The sequence below is a fragment of the Eublepharis macularius genome, chromosome 3 (genome assembly GCF_028583425.1).
Source record: "Eublepharis macularius isolate TG4126 chromosome 3, MPM_Emac_v1.0, whole genome shotgun sequence".
In the NCBI taxonomy this organism is placed as follows: domain Eukaryota; kingdom Metazoa; phylum Chordata; class Lepidosauria; order Squamata; family Eublepharidae; genus Eublepharis; species Eublepharis macularius.
In genome coordinates, this window is record NC_072792.1 from 87,445,587 (window position 1) to 87,465,880 (window position 20,294).

The 20,294-nt window shown below is 42.7% G+C and overlaps 1 protein-coding gene across 1 annotated transcript in view; it reads right to left on the bottom strand.

Annotated features, from left to right (window-relative positions):
- LOC129325992 (amine oxidase [flavin-containing] B-like) overlaps positions 1 to 20,294 on the bottom strand; it is a 99,751-nt gene that overhangs the window by 25,848 nt on the left and 53,609 nt on the right. The window contains exons 4-5 of the mRNA XM_054974042.1: positions 10,937 to 11,041; positions 3,832 to 3,923 (exon numbers count right to left, since the gene is read on the bottom strand). Of these exons, the coding sequence (XP_054830017.1) occupies positions 3,832 to 3,923; positions 10,937 to 11,041 (197 nt within the window). The remainder of the gene's footprint in view (positions 1 to 3,831; positions 3,924 to 10,936; positions 11,042 to 20,294) is intronic.

Sequence of the window (20,294 nt, forward strand, 5' to 3'; positions counted from 1 at the left end):
AACAAGCAGCTTAATTCCTCTTTAGGAAACTGAATCTACAGGTGAGCCTATGACAAAAAACCTACTCCTGTGATGTGCCTAGCTTGGCTCCAAGGAAGCCAGAGGTGTGCAAGGAAAATCTAGTTAAATGTCACTAATGGGCAGCCTATTTATCTATAGAATTTGAGTAGAACATGAACTCTTCTTAATTCCTACAAAAGCCTATTAAAGGGGGAAAAAACTCTGTTTGGTTCCTAAAAGCTACCTATTAAGTTTTGCTTTACAAGACCTACAACTAGACCATCTTAAAAATACTTTTTAAAGTTCACACTTCACAACCCTCTCAGGATATCTAAAAAGTATACCCAAACACAACTAGGTAATTTAAGCTAAACTTAACCAAGTACCCTAGCAAACACCCTCTTCTCGGTAGAACAACCTTGAACCAACAATAATTGAACACCAAACCTATGGCAACAGAAAACAGAACCTAGCAAAAAAATGCCAAGCAAAAACAGTGAACACTATCCCAACAGCATCCCAAGCCCCAACAACAGGGGAAAACAGCCCTGCCCCCCAGAACAAGCAGCAAAAACAGGTGTAATAAAATTAACTGGAACTATAACACTAAACAACCAATCACTCAAAACAGGACAAAACAAAAAACCCCACCACCCCCAGAAGAACATGCAGCAAAATGAACTGTAGCCAACTGTGAACCTAAGCCCATACACACACACACACACACACACACACACACACACACACACACACACACAAATCAATAATAACATATGACCTCTGCTTATTGTTGATTGTATTTTGGATAATTTGAATAACAACAACAACATTCGATTTATACACCACGCTTCGGGACAACTTAACACCCACTCAGAGCGGTTTACAAAGTATATTATTATTACCCCCACAACAATAATCATCCTGTGAGGTGGGTGGAGCTGAGAGAGCTCCTAGAAGCTGTGACTGCCTTAAGGTCATCCTGCTGGCTTCAAGTGGAGGAGTGGGGAATCAAACCCGGCTCTCCAGATTAGAGTCCCACGCTCTTAACCACTACACCAAACTGGCTCTCTGAATTTACTGAATTAACCTAAATTAATTGGGTAAACTTGAGGTTGGGAATATCAAATCTGATTCAGTATTCCCTTTTGAGTTTGGGAATACCAAATTTTACCAAATTATATCAAATTCAGTATTTTTAAAGGAATACTGAACTCGAACTGCACATCCGTAAATATAACCCAAGAACTGCTGTTTGCTAAGATAACTGATTAGACATTCAACAAAAACAAGTTTCTCTAAAAGACAACCATGTCTGGAAGCAGCAACTATACTATTTCCCTAGCCTTTTTAATATTTTTCCTTTGGGGGAAGGGAGTTAAGGAATGCTCCAATACTGTCATTATTGTAACCAGCAAGACCAAGATACACATATTTACATTTTAAAAAGCCGCATGCATAGATCCTGGGACTACCTCGGTTGTTTTCAACCACTGACATGAGCTGTCAGCTCCCTTCCCAAGTCCCCCCCCCCCCCGTTTGGAAACTGGCTTGTTGAATGTCACAGTGAGGTATTCTCCTAGATGAGGGGGCCTTGGAAGGTCCATTGAGAGCACTGTACACACTGCGTTGTTCTAGAATGTGCTCTCATAAATAAATTATCTCCAGTCAACCCAGAATGTACAGTTTATTTGTCATACTAGAAACTACTTGCATTCTGACCCTGGGAAAGTTTCACTATCTTCCTCTACATAAACATAATTCTTATAGAAGCAGGTGGCTTTTTATATACCATTGCCCTGAATGGTATATTGCTTGAAATATATACAGTTGATTAGAAAAATCATCTAATATACAGTTTTCTGACATAATTCTTTTTCTGCACTTCAGTTTGCCAACCCTGACTTCTTGTCTAGTATTCCACACATTTTCAGCTGCGCAGGATAACATTCCAGCTTGCTATTTCACACAAAAGCAAATTTGCTGTATCTGTTAGTGGAAGAAAAAATGAAGATTACCATTCTGCTCCATTGCACCTTTGGAAGGAGTAATCATTTTTAAATGGAACATAGATCTTGATCCCAAGTAAGATCAAAGATAGAGGAGGTATAAGTGAAACATGAACAGTCAGTTTCCAGAGAGAAATGGAAGAGGCTTTCCACTGCATAAAAACTATACTCTCTTAACAAGAAGCCTTTTCCATGCTTAATTTGAGAATGGTCTAAACCCTGGATCCTGTTCCAAGTTATTTTACTTAACCCAAATTCCAGTGCAGCAGAACAGTGACTATATGAACAGCCTCAAAGTCCTAAAACTGTTTACAAGGCAGGCGTGGGACTTCACCATTTCAGTACTGCCAGAAGCTATCTAGATGCCCAGTTCCAGATGCGGACCCATGTTAGTCTACAGCAGCAAACTCAAACTGGAGTCAAGTAGTACCACAAAGACTTTATTCCAGCATGGGCATCCATGAATTACAGTTCAGCTGTGGTGCAAATTAGGTTCTTACAGTTAAGTGTTGGCTTCACAAAAACTGGAGAAGAATAACAGAAGTTTCCAGAGCATCCTGAGAGCAGATGACACAACCGTTGCATCTGAGTGTTTGCTCAGGACTACTAGTGGCAAAAAATGCTGAACATACAGAAATACGTGCTAGAAGATATAAACACACATTACTGCAAACAGGCCTAGAGACATGTTATGTCAGTTTAAGTATCTATGACGTTTTCAAGATTGGTTCCTGAACATTTTGTAACACCCCAAGGTGTTTTTTTCCACAATCTGCTTGTGGAACCTCTTCCTGCATATAGGTGGACTGTGGGGCCACAGTTCCCAGCCGAGCAAGGATTAATGCAGAGCTCACTTGATAAATGTAGCAGCATGGACCATAAGGAACCAGCCACAAACCAGCCTTAAAGACATCTTGTGATTTTAAAAAAATGGGGCTTCAGTAGTAGAGAACCACCTCTGGCAGTTAAATGTTAATTGAACAGTGTGGTCAAGTAATAAACAAGAAAGTCTGCATTTTAGAAGCAGGCATAACTACACCTCTCCACACAAATTATTTCATTGTGGTTCCCAATTCTGAACACAGTTAGTTTGTAGTCACACTCAGAGGGCCAAATGTGATATTTTTTCCTGAGTTGGCCTCGGTTTCCCTGAACCAGCTCTCATTTCTGGCAGTCAAATAGCAGCTGCCGGAAACTAATTTCCCAAGCAGGGGCCCAGTTTGGATCAGAACCAGGGCTTTTTTCAGCGGGAACGCGGTGGAACGGAGTTCTGGCACCTCTTAAAAACTGTCACATGGCCGGTGGCCCCGCCCCCTGATCTCCAGACAGAGGGGAGTTTAGATTGCCCTCCATGCCGCTGAGCGGCATGGAGGGCAATCTAAACTCCCCTCTGTCTGGAGATCAGGGGGCGGGGCCACCGGCCATGTGACCATTTTCACCAAGGTCAATTTAAACATTAAAAAACTTCCCCCACCTGTTCCAGCTGACCCAAAGTGACGTCATCGTGAGGTCTGGAGTTCCACCACTGAGTTCCACCACCTCTTTTCCCAGAAAAAAAGCCCTGATCAGAACCATAGCATGAGGTGGACGGGCTTCAACCTCTGAACTGAAACAGGCTGGAAGGCATTATTTGTCCCACTGGGGTTTTTACATGCAGCTCCCCAGTACATATGCTGCCCCCCAATAGAGCAAATAAGGCCCTCCCCTCAACTTTCAACTCAAATATAATGTAAATTACTTCTCTGCAAGAAGTTTAGGGTTTATTTTCTCTCAGGTACTGTCGGTGTCTGTATTTAAAGGTGTTACATACAAAAACATTCCTCACTTTGTCCAGCAGACTCTGTTTAGAAACTCCTGCATAGTTATTTTGTCCCATTCCTCTGCATGTGGTGCCTTCCAGGGAGCTTCACTTGGAATCTAAGAGAGAAGAAGAACCATATCTCATAAAAACATTTTTTAAAACCCTGCTGGATCAGACCAGTGGTCCATCTGGTTTTCTATAGTGACCTACTAGATGTTCAGAACAGCCCACATACAAGGGTACAGCAGCCTGTTCTTGGCCCCCAGTAACAGGCATTTAGAGATCAACTGTCTTTGAGCATGGAGGTTCCATTTACGCATCATGGCTAGAAGCCAACAAAGGAGAAGTCTCTCCATGAAGCAGCCAATTACTTTTTAAAAGAATTCATATTGGGCTGGTTAACTACCTTACTAGATTTATCTAGTGGGGGAAACGTGGAGAAACCGTTAGGCATAATGAACAGAGTGGATGGCTTCTAAACATTTAAAAAGCAAGTATTATACAACTTCAAAAATATGTGCTTTCTCCCTTCAACTATTCCAGGTAGCCCCCAAAACAACATAGTTGTAAAAAAATCACAGTGACTTGATTGCTTCTGCAATGCCTCTCTCCCTTAATTCCTTTTGCATTTAAATCTTTCCCCATTTTCTTTGCAAAGACATCTCCCTTGATCTCAAAAAGAAGCATCAGCAATATTTTGGAAGGATGCTTTTTCTCGCCTTTTGCTGAAAGTGTGGGGCAGATGTTCACCCCCCCCCCCCAATCTCCTCTTTCCTTTCCCTCCCAGATGTCTGTCCTGTCCTAACCACCTCTCTCCTCTCCTTTTTTGCTCTACAAGCTCAATCTGTCAACTGTCTCAGGCTAATTGCCTCTGGCTCCAGTTTGAGGGCAAACGCTATAGTGATTTGAATGGCAAGTTAAACCTGGCACTCCCGGATCTATCTTTATTCACAGCAGCAACTGACAAATTAAAAAGTTAACAGTGCAGTCATAAACAAAGTTATACTTTTAAGTCTGTAGAAGTCAAGGGACAGAGGGCAACTCTAGATGATGCATCCTCCATAAGTTCATGCAAATGAACAGAATTCCACATGCTCACTCTCTGATGAGAGATACACTTTGCAGCAGCAACCTTTATTGGCATTACATCCATATTAACAAAAACAACGCAACCAGAACTCAGTCTACAAATGCACAACTCGCCTCATAGATGCACGATACAAAAATTTAGCTACAGTTTTGATAACTTTTTGGTTCTGAGTAGCCAATAGGAAGATAACTTTACATTTATCAGATTTTCCAATTTGCTGTCTCAACAGCGGATCAATGAGTGTGGGACGTATATCACAGTAATAAGTACAATACAAAAAAACATGTTCCAGGTTTCTATGTCTCACTCAGCACAAGTGCATAACCTGTTAGCATATGGCATTTATGGAATCTCCCATAAAGTATCTCAGAAGGTAGCACATTAAACCAAGCTAACGAATAAGCTCTGCGATAATGTGGGGCCACTAAACAAATGAGATATTCTGCCCTATACCCATGGGGTAAAAACCCCAAACCTAGGGGTGAACATCTGCCTTTTGCAAGACTCCTGAGATTCTGAATCTCGATGTCAAGGAGTCTTTGTCTGATCAGTGCATAAGCTGATTTTTCTGTGAGGGAAAATAAATCTTTAATATTAATCCCTATTGAGTTAATTTTTTTTCTATGTTGTTAAGCCACATGGCTGACTGACATTCCATCAGCATGTGAAAGATGGGGCTATCCTCATTATTCTTAAAATGTAGATGAAAAGAAAATTTGATAGTATAATCCATGCTTTAGTCTCAAGGAGTCTTTAGTTTCAAGGAAGATGGCCACATAAGACACACACATGGGAAGGCCCAATATTTTCTGTAGGAAGGTGGATTGTACTCTTTCTACTTCCTTGTTGAAAGCCATAATCCATATCAGTACACCATAAAACAGTCCTCCGCTAATTTTGTGGTTGAATACTCTGATGGCTGCGGGCACAAATTATAATAATAATAACAACAACAACATTCGACTTATATATAAATTGATTACCCTTAGTGAAAAAGAAGCGAGTGAGCGCAAGTACATAGCAGTTCACAGATTTTATCAATTCCCTCCTATGCGGAACCCATCTAGCTCTATAATCAAAATAGATTCCTAGATTCCTAGATAACGAAAAGTTTTGACTTGCTCAATCCTGTTACCTCTTATATTCCATTTTAAAGGTTTCCATGTTTTTGCGAAAACCATGATTTTCGATTTCTCAAAATTCAGGGTCAGTTTATTTTGCAATAATCATGAAAGCATGATAATAATCTTTTCAACCCGATTGGGGAGAAAGAAAGTAAAACTGCATCATCTGCATATAAAAGCAGTGGAACATGGATTGCCCTGAGTCTTGGGGTGTGGCCATCTATATCCTCCAGAAAGGGAGCCACTTTGTACTCCCCACTTTTGATGGGAGTTTGTCTGACCCTTGCAGACTCAGTTAAAAGCCTAGGGGTTATACTGGATCCAGCATTATTACTAGAAAAATGAGTTAAGGCAGCGGCAAAAAATGCTTTCTACAACCTCACTCTAGCCTGGAAGATGGCTTATCTTGACACGGCTGACCTGGCCACTTGGATCCATGCTATGGTAACATCAAGGCTTGACTATTGTAATGCTCTGTACATTGGCCTCCCACCTAAGTTAAGTAGGAGGCTCCAATTAGTGCAAAATGCTGCAGCTCAATTGTTATCAGGAGTGAGCAGAAGCATGAACATCACTCCCATCCTACAGTCGCTCCACTGGCTACCCATCATTTACAGTGCTCAGTTCAAGGTATTAGTTATTATGTACAAAGTTCTTCATGGCTTTGGTCCAGCGTACCTACAGGACCACCTCCCTCCCTATGTTCCTCCATGGCAGCTTTGCTCATCTGAACAGGGTCTCCTGCAGGTGCCAGGCTGCACACAGGTGAAGTCAGCAGCAGCCCATACATAGGCTTTCTCTGTGGTGGCCCCTATCCTATGGAATGACCTGCCTGAGGAAGCCAGAAGAGCCCCCACTTTCCTGGCTTTCCATAAACGATGCAAAACGGAACGATTCAAAAAGGCTTTTTACTCAAATGGTAGAGCTGCATTGTAGGGATGGGGTCTCAGGTGCTTCACTAACAAATTGGGGGTCATAGACTTCATCACCATTTTGCCTCATATATTATCTGCTGCTTTAAATATGTACTCCTATGTACAACCATCACTCCATGCTGTCTAATGTTAGTCCTAGAATTGATTATGTTTTGCTTCAGTATCTCTACGTCTTGGATCCTTGCTAATGTATATGTTTACCTTATGGTATTGTATTGAAATGTACTTACTTGATACTGATTGTACTAACCTCATACTGTGTAATCCGCCTTGAGTCTCAGTTAGAAAGGCAGACTATAAATTTAAATAAATAAATATATAGAGATTGAATAATAGTGGGGTTAAAATACAGCCTTGTTTCACCCCAATATTTATTGGAATTTTGGGGGTTAGATCTCCTTCACGAGAGCATCTAACCTGACATGTAGTGTTTTGATGTAACTTTTAATCAAAAATAATAATCTCTTATCAATCCCAGCACTTATAAGATTATTCCAAAGTAGTTGTCTTGAAACAGAATCAAAAGCACCCTTGAGATCTAGAAATGCCATGAACAGTTTGGAGCCCTTCACTTCCTTATATTTATTCACAAGATGGCTTAGCACTACACAGTGATCTACGGTAGATTTCCCATGACAGAATCCTACTTGTTCTGGTCCCAAAATTTGCCACTCTGACACCCAGGCACTTAGTTTATTCACTAAGTGTCCTGCATAAAGTTTCCCCGCAATTGACAGGAGGCTAATGGGTCTGTAATTACTTGGGAGTTGGCAATACCCTTTTTTGAATATTGGCACCAATATTGTGTTTGTCCAAGCGTCCAGCATTAACCCTGTCTTGTCTATTTCAGTAAACAGAGTGGCCAAAAAGGGAGCCCACCACTCTGGGAATGCCTTGAACAATTCAGGTGGAATTGCGTCAGACCAGGGGGGCCTTCCCTGGCTTCAGGTGCTCAATCAGGAATTCTGTCTCCTCAGCCTGTACCGGAGGCCATTCAGGGCAATCACCCAGATTGAGAGGAGTTTCCTCTGATAAGCTAACTCCACTTTTATAAAAGATTGACAGGAAGTAATCATGCCACTTATTTGCAGTAATAGGACTATTTAAGGCCACCTTCTTATCCAACAAGTCTGAGACCAAAGCCCAGAATTTCTTTGTGTCATTATTTATTGTGGCTTGAAGAATATCCCAACATTTCTGTATGAAAGCTCTTTGTTTGTTTCTAATGGTTTAATTTAATTGATACTTTCGCTCAAGATAGATTGATGGTGGTCTTGATAAACTTGATTCTCTATACTGCTTGTGTATGGCACGCACCTGGGCTTTCATTTTTAAGCAATTCATTATCAAACCACCCTGGTGTACCTAACTCCTTATGACCTTGCTGTTGTGCTGATTGCACCCCAAGGGCATACATAAGCTGAATCATGATTCTATCATATAAATAAACTAACTCTGAAGTGTGGGATGACTTCCTTGACAGTGCCATGGATTCTGCTAGAGTGTTTGAATTAAGAAATCTTACAGCCTTGCAAGCCACTTTTTGTGACCAGTAAATTCTAGGAATCCTGTTTTCCTCCTTCCCATAATCAGCCCCATCAGTGTCCCGACTCCTGGGGGAGAGAAACTGGCCAAGAGCCAGTATCAGGGGGAAATGATCACTTTCTGAGCGCTCCTCAATTTTAAATGAACTCACCTGTTCCATAAGAGATAGGGGGATCAGCATATAATCTACCACACTACACCCCTGTCTAGCAGCAAAGGTAAATTCCCCTGGAAGGTCATGACAGAAAGAACCATTCAATATTACCAGATTGAACCGAATGCACAAACGGGCTAGATGGATTCCAGCATCATTAATGTGGGTATCCTTAGAGTGTCTAGGAATAGACATACAGGTAGGGAGAGCCTCATCTGGGTCTAATCCTAGACTCTTTGCCAAGTCTAATCCATTTTTGCCTACTATAGCATTTAAATCACCAGCTACAATCATATCCAGGGCTGGAAATATCCATTCAAGATCCTCAAGGAACTCTAAGATAGAGTCTCAATAATCAGTCCAAGTTTGTTTATCAGTACAGGGAGGAATATACACATTAATAATTTTTAAATTCTTTTCCAGGCCCTTCAGTAGGAAAGCTTGAGCCAAATGACCACATTCCTTAAGAGGTAATACAAGAGAGACACTTGCTCTTGCAGTCCCACTTACATCCTACCGGTGCCTACCTCCAGGAATGTGGCTGCCAGGGTTCCTCCTATTTTTTTTAGATTGCATCTCATCAGTCTCTCTCCCCACCCTACAACCCCACCTCCCTTACAGTTGTACAAATCAATCAATTCAATTTCCTTTTGCTCTATTTCATTTGGAGTTTGTTTGGGGGAAGGGACTTCTCTTTTTTGTCTCTCCAGACTTTTGTTTTAAACACTAATCAACAACATTTCTATCATCAAAAACTCTTATTACATCAGTTCATAGCCTTAGCAAACAACACCAAGAGAAAACAATACAGACAAAACCATTTTCACAAGTCAGGAATCTCTGTTTAAAGCTTACATGGTATGTGTGTTGAAAGAAGGGTGCTTTTCTGAAGAAGAGGAAAAGAGGAAAAGAGGAGAAGAGGAAGAGGAGGAAGAGGAAGAAGAGGGAAATCCCCAAAACAACGTGGTTGAAAAAAAAATCACAATGACTTGCCTTGCTTGGTTCTGCAATTCTCATGTCCTTCAGTCCCCTTTGCACTTAAATCCTTCCCCATCTCCTTTCCAAAGACAGATGTCTCTCACTCTCAAAAAGAGGCATTGGCAATATTTTGGAAGTATGTTTTTTTTCCCTTTTGCTGGGAGTGTGAGGCAGGCATCCCTCTCTCAATGACTCCTCCCCCACCCAGATGCCTATCCCCCCTCACCACCTCTCTCCCCTTCCTTTTTGACTTTTTACAGTCAACTATCTCAGGTTGATTGCCTCTGGCTGCAGTTTGAGTGAAAGTGCTATTGTGATCAGACTGTCCATTTTTTTAAAAAAGGAGGCTTTATATTTATGAGTTTATTGTTGCCTGAGTGAACACAGGGCCATATGTCCAGGACATAAAATGAATGGAGGAGACATGTGGAGTGCTGCATAACAACAAGTGGATGTACAGCTACACATTTAAATTAAACTCAGACAACACTTGCATGAACTCGTGGAGGATGTATCATCTACAGGCACCCTTAGAAGGGTTTAACACTGCTTAGGGTTGCACTGTAAATCTGTTGTTTTAAGAATACTTTTATTTAGACAGTAGACACCCCACCCCACCATAAACAGATTTGCTCTGACCTTTTAAAAGTTATGCATGTTTGCATAGGGTGAGAGATCCTACTTACATATTAGATTTTTACTTCATTCCCAGGGAACCCAATGGGGATTACCCCCAAATTAATATGCATAGGATTGTATCCCTACAGTGCAGCCCTATGCAGAAATACTCCAGTCTAATCCCGTGGCTTTTAATGGGTTTAGACTGGAGTATCTCTACATAGGACTACACTGTATATCTTATAGTAAGAAATTTCCATCAATCAACCAAGGTGGACAGGGATCCCATTCCCTCAGTGGAGGTGAGGGATCCCTTGCTCCCAGCCTCTGCCTCCCGCCACCACTTACCTAGCTGGCAGGAGGGAAAGGCATAGGGAATGGGCCGGGAGACAAGAAACCTTCTGGGCAAGTGTGCTGTGGGCGTGCTCCCAAAGGGCATGATGATGTCACTTCCTCAACTGATGGCATTGAGCCTGTTGGCGGGCATGCTCCCACACTTTGCAGGGGCCAATTTTTGCCCCCAGTGGGCTGAACTGGCCCCATGCAAAGTGTGAGAGCAAGCCCACTGCCGGACTTGTGGCATCATTGCATTGATGCAGGAGCACACATAGAGGATTTAGCCTCCAGGTAAGTGCCAGGTTCCCCCCGCCCCCGCCACTAAAGCTGGAGCATCTACATTCCATACCTCCTTTCCCATTTCATCCATTGTCCTCCACAGATTATTGCAATCCAAATAAGCAATGGGATTCCACATAGGAGGGAAAGGGCCATTGAAAGGATATGATCTGCCCTGCAGGGTAAAAGAAAAGGAAATATTTGAGTCAGAATTTTCAACTTGACAGGGCAAGTCACGAAAGGATATGAATCAAAATTATAAATCTCTTTCAAAACAGAACCTTCAAGCATACAAAAGCCTTCAACAAGTTTCTAAGAGTTCAATGGAAATCACACAATAAAGAGTAATATTAAATACGTAGAGGGTTGTTGATGTGATCTGTTACCCTTGCACAAAATCCTCAGAACTGAATGCAAGCTCTAAATTGTTTAAACACTGAAGGACATACATTAGTGAAACTGAAAATAAAGAAGAATCCCTTATTCTATTCCTTTACTGTCTGAAATTACACTTTGTGCTGCATTCCATTTCTCCTCAGCTCTGGTTTAACTAGGAAAATTTCTAACACAAATTCTGGAATTGAATCATGCTTAGCTTGGCTCCAAGTTTAATTTACTTTGCTTCACTTGCATCTTTTTGCCCCTTCTTCTTGTAACTGATGCATCTGTGAGCACTGATAAACCACTGAAAAAACAACCTTTATACCATCATACATATGGATACACCAAGATTTCTGAAATGTAGACATCTTCCTGCACAATGAGTGAAACTCTACTCCAAAAGAACTTTGATGCAATCATACATGTAATTGTCTTAAGATTTATTTTTAATTGTTTTATCACTGTCCATAGGGTTGCCATTCGCCAATCTGCAGGTGGGACCTGGAGTTCCCCCAGAATTACAATGGATCCCCAGGCTACAGAGATCAATTCTCATGGAGAAAGTGGTGACTTTGGAAGGTGGGCTGTATGGCATCACATTCCTACTGAGCTCTCTCTCCTTATGGTCCTCCCCCAAATCTCTAGGTATTTTTCAACCTGGAGTTGGCAACCCTAAAAATACAAGTGTACAACAGTAATGTTGAGGGGGAAAGATACAATGAATTTTAGCAACATCAGAGCTCTGTATGAAATCTGGAAATAAACAATGAAATATGTTCAAAGTATCTGTACCACTTTGGAAACAATACCAGGGCTTGGACCTACAGGAAATTTCTACTGATAGCAGGGATTTCCATCAGCAGAGTGCAATTTTCTTGCATCCTCCTCCTGCTGAAATCCAAATATCCATTGAAATGCTGCTTCTGGGGGACAGTGATCTGCACTTAGAGGGGAAAATCAGCAAAACTGCCCTCTTCATTTGGGGAAATCCTTCACTGGACTCAACTCCAGGCAATTTAGAACTCTATGGGTCAGGCTCTTGTGGGTTCAGAATTCTTGATTTTTTTCATTCCAGGAACAATCAAATCTTAGCAGGGTTTTCCTTCCCATGTCATTGGGGTATATTTTGAACCAGGAGATCATGGGAAATGTTGGTCTACCCATTTAAAAATTTCTTACAAACACCAGACTCCTGTTGTTTTTTCCCTAATGAAGTGCAGTGCCCCGAAGTTCTTTTCTCCCCCCCCAATGCCTTTTATTTTTAAGTTTGAGGTTCACTAAAAGGGTTTCTGGGGTCATTCTAACCCCCAACCAACTTGGCTTGAAACTGAAAGTACTATGCATAATCATATTTGGGGCTTCTAGTGACCCCAACAAATGCTGAAATTTTTTTAGCATTATTTCCATGTATAAATAGATGGACTAACTCTTATTATGTCATTTTTATAAGAAGGTGGAACAAATAGTAAAACTAACGTGTCTCTCCATAATTGAGAGAAAGAGAGAGAGAGAGAGAGCGTGCCTGGACATGTTGGCAGTCATCTTTCCAAATTCTGCAAATTTCCAGGTTGAATGGCTCATTCCAGGCTGAAAACTTTAGTGGACCCCTAACTAGGGGTACCAGTCCCCCACTCGGAGAAGGAAATCCCCTGCTCCCACCCTCTGCCCCCTGCCACCGCTTACCTGGCTGGCAGGAGGGGAAAGCGGGAGAATGCACCTCCCAGGTGTGCTTAAATTGGCCCGCTGTGAAGCACAGTAGCTCTCCAGGACACTCCCAGTAGCGCTCCCAGCTCTGCTGCCAGAAGAGCCCTGGAGAGCTCCTGTGCTTCATAGCAGGCCAATTTAGGCCCCAAATGGGCCTGATGCAACCCCAAAGGGGCCAAAATTGGTGTGCTGCAGAGCACAGGAGCGCTCCCAGGGGAAGCATGAGGCCCTGCATTATGACGTCACTTTCCAGAAGTGATGTCATCATGCAGCCTGGGAGTGCTCCACACTAAAGGTGAGTGCTGGGTCTCCCACCTCCCACTGGGAGGGTAAGGGGACCTGGCAACCATACCCCAAGCCATCTGTTAACTGAGTTGATTGTTTCCCTTCGTCCTCCAGGAAGAGGCTGAGCTGATTTGTTATACAAAAAGAGCTATAGCCTATTAGTGATAACATCCTACAAGTGCAGCCTGAAGTCAGGTTACAGGAAGGTTAGGAGAAAGAGTGAAAATATTTCTTTTTATTAACCCTTTAACTGGCAACAGATAACTTGCACACTGCACTATTATTACATTAAGTTTCAGTATTGTACCAATTAAAAATTATTGCTTTCTTAAAAATAAACAGTTTTACAGATCCCCAACTGTGTCTTATGCTTTAAAAATGGTAGGGTCAGTTTGACATTCATGTTTCTGTGGGGGTTTGATGTTTTCAATTACATGTCTTTTTGACCCCAGTTATGAATTTTACTCTTGTTTGTTCTGCATTGCTGATGACAGTTATTTATTTATTTATTGCTGCAATATGGGGTCACCGAAGTAGTGTAGTCAGGTTTTTTGCCTTAGGAGGGTTACTGCTGGTGGGTCAGTGTCACAGTTTTACAGACAAACACAATAACCTTTGTATGTTCAATGGACTGTTATTGATTTACACTGTGTAATCCACATCAAGTCTCAGTGAGAAAGGCAGACTATAAATATACTAAATAAATAAATAAAAGAAAAGAAATATGTAGTTCTTATATACTCTGAATTCTTTCCTGTAAACTTCACCTTAGCAATTGTAGACTGGGGTAAAGATTTCAACTAAAGAATATTGCAAGACTTTTCCTTGTTAATGTTTCCTGCAAATTGTTTTTTGCAGATGTAATCTGTTTGTTACCCACCCACCTTGAACCTGAGTAGAAAATATGGGAAAGAAATGTTTTAAATAAATAAAATCTAACTTTTAAAAAATGGAGAAATCATAGATACCTTCATTATTTGACTAACAATGTAAACATAAGATATGATAACATAATACATGGTGAGAGACAAGCAGGATGGAACTTCTCCCCTTTACCATTCACTTCCAAGAAAGTGAGAGCAAAGAACTTTACATTGACTCTCTGTTGCAAAGAAGCTCTATCTTCACAATTTCTGTCCATCTTTTGAGTAAGGGAAATTTCATGAGAGAGGCTTACATGCAACTGGGCCTTGGGTTTTTTTTTGTAATTTTTTTTTATTTTTAATATCTAACATAAAAAACTACAAAAGACTACAAAAGTATAATGGGGAAAAAAGGAAAGGGGAACTGGGAAAAAGGGAAGAGCAACATACAAACAACAAACGCTACACTACATGTCTTGTATTCCCTTCATGCTGCAATTTTTCTTAAAAGTTAACTTTCTAATATGCTATCAGATTGGTAGATCTTATACAATACAGACTATATTCAAGATCAGGTTTTCCTCCCCCCCCCCCTACGTCTCTGTCTCAGTTCTCTCTGCGCAGCTGGAGCAGCTGTGCCCACTCTCTCCTCCCCCCCACTTTCCCCTTCAGACTTTGGACTTTCTTCTTGCTGGAACTCCTGATGGTTGAACAAAAAGTCTGTCAGCTGCGCTTCCGATATAATCTTGTAGGTTTGATCCTTATATCTAAACCAGACGCCTTCTGGAAACAACCATTTATATTTTACATCACATTTCCTCAAGAAAGCCTCAAGTCCTTTAAACTTAAATCTTCTTTTACGAGCCAAAAATGGAACATCCTTCAATATTTTAACCTTATTGCCCAAATAATCCAAGTCCACATTGTACGAATTATATAAGATGGTGTCCCAAGTCTTCTTAGATGAAAAGTCAATAATAATCTCGCGAGGCAGCTGATGCTTCATTACATACTTTGAAGATGTCCGCCGGACTTCCAAAATATCGCTTTTTAACTCTTCTTTGGTTGCCTTTGCGAATGGCGCCAAAAGTCCAGACACCAAATCTTTTAAATTTTCACTTTGCTCCTCTTTTACATTCTGAAGACGCAGTACCGTTTGGGCACGGTCCACTTGCAATCCTATTATTTGATTCTCCAAAAGCTTCACTTCCTTACCTGTTGCTTTCATGAGTACTACGTTCTCGTGTGCAGACTGCTCTGCTCCGGTCGCTGTTTCTTTAATGGTTTTCACTTCGCTTTCCACTGAATCAACCTTTTGCCCCATTTCATTCAATTTCGCTACAAAGGGCTGCACAGCATCAAAGACTGCTCGTCTCACCATCTCTTCCAAAGTTTCCCCCTTCCCCTGTAACGTCGCCATCACCGATTTACTCATTGCTGGGCTCTGCTTTTTCGTTGCCATCTTAGGGGGGGGGGTGCCAGCTAAGTTCCGAAACTCCGTGAAGGGGAAGAAATCCGCACCTTCTTAGCTTCAGCTCCCACCAATCCTTTGCATACGCTTAGAAATCAGAAGGGATTTGCTTACTTACAGGTTTTCACCTTAAATCTGCTTATTGCCGTTCTCCATGGCCCGGCTGCATGCGATGTGCGGCGCAAGTCTGCCGGCCTCCGTTGGAGCAAATGGGCAATTTACCCCCTGCATTGCTTTCAGGGGGTTCTTCCCACCACGCTCCGGACCCTGTCTCCCTCACTGGCTGTCCTGGGGGTTAACCCTCACGGGTCAACCGCCTGGTCAGGCTGCTCGGACGTTTCCTCCCGGACCTGCGGACAGGAGCATCCGACATGGCCGGGAAAACGAAACCAAATCCGCAACTGGGCCTTGGTGTGGAAGTCCTATATCTGATGGTGAAGCCTCGCTGCTCCTTTGTCATGAGGTGGCAGCCACTACCAATAGTAAAATTGGATATGTAGCACAATGTCAGATGGTCCGATTTGGTTCTGGGCAGATCAGCGTCTCACTGCCCTTAAAACATAGAGATAGCAAGGGTGAGGTGACTAGGGAAGGCGAGGCAGCTGCTTGCAGCATGCAGAATAACCTAGTATTCTTGGTCTCTCCCTTCCTTCCATTAGCCAGACCATGCTTGGCTTTGGATACAGTTCATAACATCTTAACTAACATTTTGCTCTGAACATTGCAGAGAATGGAACCTCCTTTCTCAGCACACTTTGCTTTAGAAGTAACCCTGGCTGAATTCTTAAACGAATTAGGAGCGCTTCTAAACACAACCCATAATGCAGTCTACAGCAAATAATGAGGATGTTCTGGTGAAAGCTGTTTCTTTGTTCAAGGATCTGGTCAAGAGCATAAGCAGCCTGTCTGGTTTTCAGAGGAACACAAGACAACAGCGGCACCGGCAAGTGTGCGATAAGGGAGCGGCTCAATTACTTTCCCTCATCTCAACAGATTCCATCTCCCACAGCCAGATTTTGAGAGGCCTTTTTAGAATAATTAGAGAATCCTTAATAGCCCAGCACCAATAGCTACAATTGACATATTCCAATAAAAAGGATTTAAACTAGATTTGCTTCCTTGTTTCTATCAATACAGCTAGTAGTAGTTTATTTTCCACGGTCAATGACCAGCAATTTACAAAAACACCAATAAAAGGTACCACAGAAGAAAATAAAACATCAATAAAACCATTCACAATACCTGGGTAAAATCACTCATGATACAATAGTATAAACTTTAAAATTCTCAGTGGTACAATAAAATCATTCACTTAGACACTAAGGATTTCCTAATCCTTGAAGCAATCCAACCAAATCTGGCCACCTGAAATGTGATCTTAGGATGTCTATCTGAAAAGAAACCCCTCAGAGTGCATATCCTTTGGCTACGGGTAAGGGGCAAAGTTGAAAAAAGAGGAAGAGATTTGCAAAGATTGTTATACACCTTGCAATCAAATATAATGTGTTCTAATGATTCTATCCCTTCCTCACAGCAGAGACAAATCCTTTCCTCATAAGGGATTTTTTTAAACTTCCCTTCGAGGACAGCTGAGGGAAAAACATCCAGTCGCATTAGTGTGAAAATTCGTCTGAACTCCTGATTTGATAGGTTGAGGAGATAAGGCATAGGTGTTACCCTATTGGGGGGCTCCAAAAGATCTCGCCATTTCTCTATTCTGATTATATCATGTTGCCTTGCAATATCTAATATCCTCTGTTTTACTATATCTTTAGCTTTTTCGTAACCCATAGAGCACAGGTATTGTTTAGAAAGACCGTATGAAAGTAACTTCTTATCCAGCGCCCTGAGCCATGGGGCAGCAAAGGGATCCAATATTATTAGACTTGTGAGCCCTTTGGGAAAGAAAACTAATTTTAGCCAGTACAGGGTTACTGCAATCCACAACCTTGCCTCTACTGTAATCATGCCAGTTTCAATTCTGATAAGTGCATTTGGGACACCATGGGGCACTTGTAAGATTGTTCTCAGGAATTTAGATTGAACTGTGTCCAGCTTCTTTAAATTTGAGGTGATATTTATTGGAGCTCCATAGGTAAACTGAGAGAGGGATTTAGCCTTGAATAGTCTGAGGGCCGCAGTCAGGCATTTACCTCCTTTATACCAGTAGAATTTTTGAATTGCCCCTGAGCTTCTTTTGGCATCTAAGATGACAGAATTTATATTAGCCGTTCTTTGGCTAAGTTGTTTTGTTGACAGTACTGGGCAAAAGAGCCCATAGCTCTCCTAAGACCAACTGGAGTCCTTGAGAGCAGAACAGCATCGTCAGCATAAAGAAGCACCCCTATGTGTTTGTCGCCTAACCTTGGGGGGTGGAACTCAGGTCTATTTATGTGTGTAACCAAATCATTGATGTAAAAATTGAAAAGGAGGGGAGCAAGAAGGCATCCTTGTTTGACCCCCCTGTTGGTTCTGATGGAGTCTGTAAGGTGACCTTGGGAGGTGCACTTGACCCTTACGGATGTATGATTGTACAGAGCCTGAATTAGAAACAGTAAACGTTTGTCAATGCTTGTGGACCTTAGTTTATCCCATAATATAGCTCTTGAAACTGAATCAAAAGCTGATTTCAGGTCCAGAAAGGCAGTAAAGAGTGACACACTTGAGTTGGAAGAGTATTTTGCAATCAGATGGTCTAGCAACATACACTGATCTAAGGTGGAGCGACCCTCCCTGAAACCAGCCTGTTTTTCTGCTAAATAAGATTCGTCTTCCAGCCAATCTCTAAATTTCCATAAAAGATGTCTTGCATAGAGTTTGCTAACTATACTAAGCAAACTGATTGGCCTATAGTTATTCGGGTCGTCTTTGTTACCTTTTTTGTACAAAGGGATTATGACAGCAACCCCCCAGTCCTTAGGGATTTTCCCAGATTGATCAATTTGAGTGCATAGTGAGGCCAAGACAGGAGCCCACCATACTGCATCAATGCAGCTAAATTGCCCCCCATTTCTTGCCTTAATCAGATTGGATTGCTTGTGTATAATATTCAGTTTTAATAAATATTTAATAAAATGTCTGGTTAAACTGGCAAAGTAATTCAAATGACGGTAAGCAAAGTAATCTGATTTTCAGTAATAATAAATTGATCCCAGTATGTATTTCCTGGTAGGAAACAGTGTGGATCACTGTTATGTCTCATTTTATTTAGCATCTTTTAACAGTAATCTTTGATAAAAGGTAGGCAGAATATTATTTAAATGTGCAGCCATTCCACAATATCTCTAAGGACAGTATTTTACAGCAAAAGTAACTGGAGTCTACAAATATTAGCTGGGTAATGCATATAAAAAACATTTAATACTATATGCTATTAAAGCCTGAGGAAATCAAATACAAGAAGACTCACCCTGCGGCTGCTCACAGCCTCGGCAGGGAGTCTCCGTTTGCCGCCCCGCCCGGAGGAAAGGAGGCAGGCTCCCTTCCTTCCCGGGCATCCGGGCATTGGCCAGGGGGCGGAGCCAAGGGCCGTTTTTCGGCAGCTCCGTCTTCCCCTGGCCGCAGTTTTGCAAGAGCTCGGAGGAGAGAGGACGTGTTTCCTCTCTCTCCTTCCGAGCGCGTGGGTGGCCTGAGCAGGCCGTTTGGGCTGCCTGTGCAGCCGCGGTTCCTTTCTGGCCGCTTTTGAGCGGCGCTTGTTTGTTTTCGGCCAGTTTGTGGCCACTTGAAGGGGGCATCGTTGCGGCGGCAGCGGCGGCGGAGTTCTTGCGGCAGCGGCGGAGCCCTCAAGGCGGCGGCAGCTATTATATGCTGGGGGCTGCGGCAGCGTTCGCTGCATGCGGGGCGGCATCTCTGGGAGGAGCGGAGGTGTGAGGGTTATCCCTGTGCACCTTTCCGCCCCCCCAGTGGGCCGGTTAAGCCCGTCCCTTCTTGTAATCAGGGGGTATATGTAAAAACAAACAAAAAAAAAACGAAACAAGCACACGCACGCACACACAGCGATTTCCCTGCACCCCCCTCCCCTCCATCCCGCTCTTCTGGCCCGGGTGGTGGTTGGGGGGCTGTGGATTCCCATGTTTGGGGGCTTTAAGAGGCCTCTTCCCATACTTAGGGGTCACTGTGCCTTCTGCCTGCCTTATTACTTGTGGCAGTTGGTGGCATCCATTTTGTCCCTGAGCTTCTGGCTGCTGTGGGGGCATCCATCTTATTACACTGGGAGACTAGGCAGCGCCACCTGGTGGCTGTTGGGGAGCAGTGACCTGCTGAAGTAGTCAGCATATAGGTTGCTGCCTTTAGCTGTGAGCCTGTGACATTGAATAGTGGTTAAGAGGGTAGGCTGTGAGCCAGTGAGACATAATTAATTCATTAATTGGGTTGGGACGTTTTCTGGCGCGTACACAGTTATAATGCCTTCCAAAAAGGGATCTGGCCCATCTAAGAGCAAGCAGCCGGCTAAGCTTCCTGCAGTTAGGAAGCCCCCGCCTACCATTTCCTCATCAGATGAGGACGACAGTGGGCCCACTAGGCGTGAGCTTCTAGAGAGGCTTGCAGCCTTGGAGAGGGTCAAAGGACATGGGCTGTTAGCGGCGCCGGTGCGGTCACGGCGGGCCGCTAAGAAAGTGCCCAGGAATGAATTTTATAATGATTTCTTCTCTCGTCTGTCTGCTCTGGAGGGCTCGTCCAGGGAGGCGGCTGCAGAGGAGGGTCCTTTGACCGCGTTACCCGAG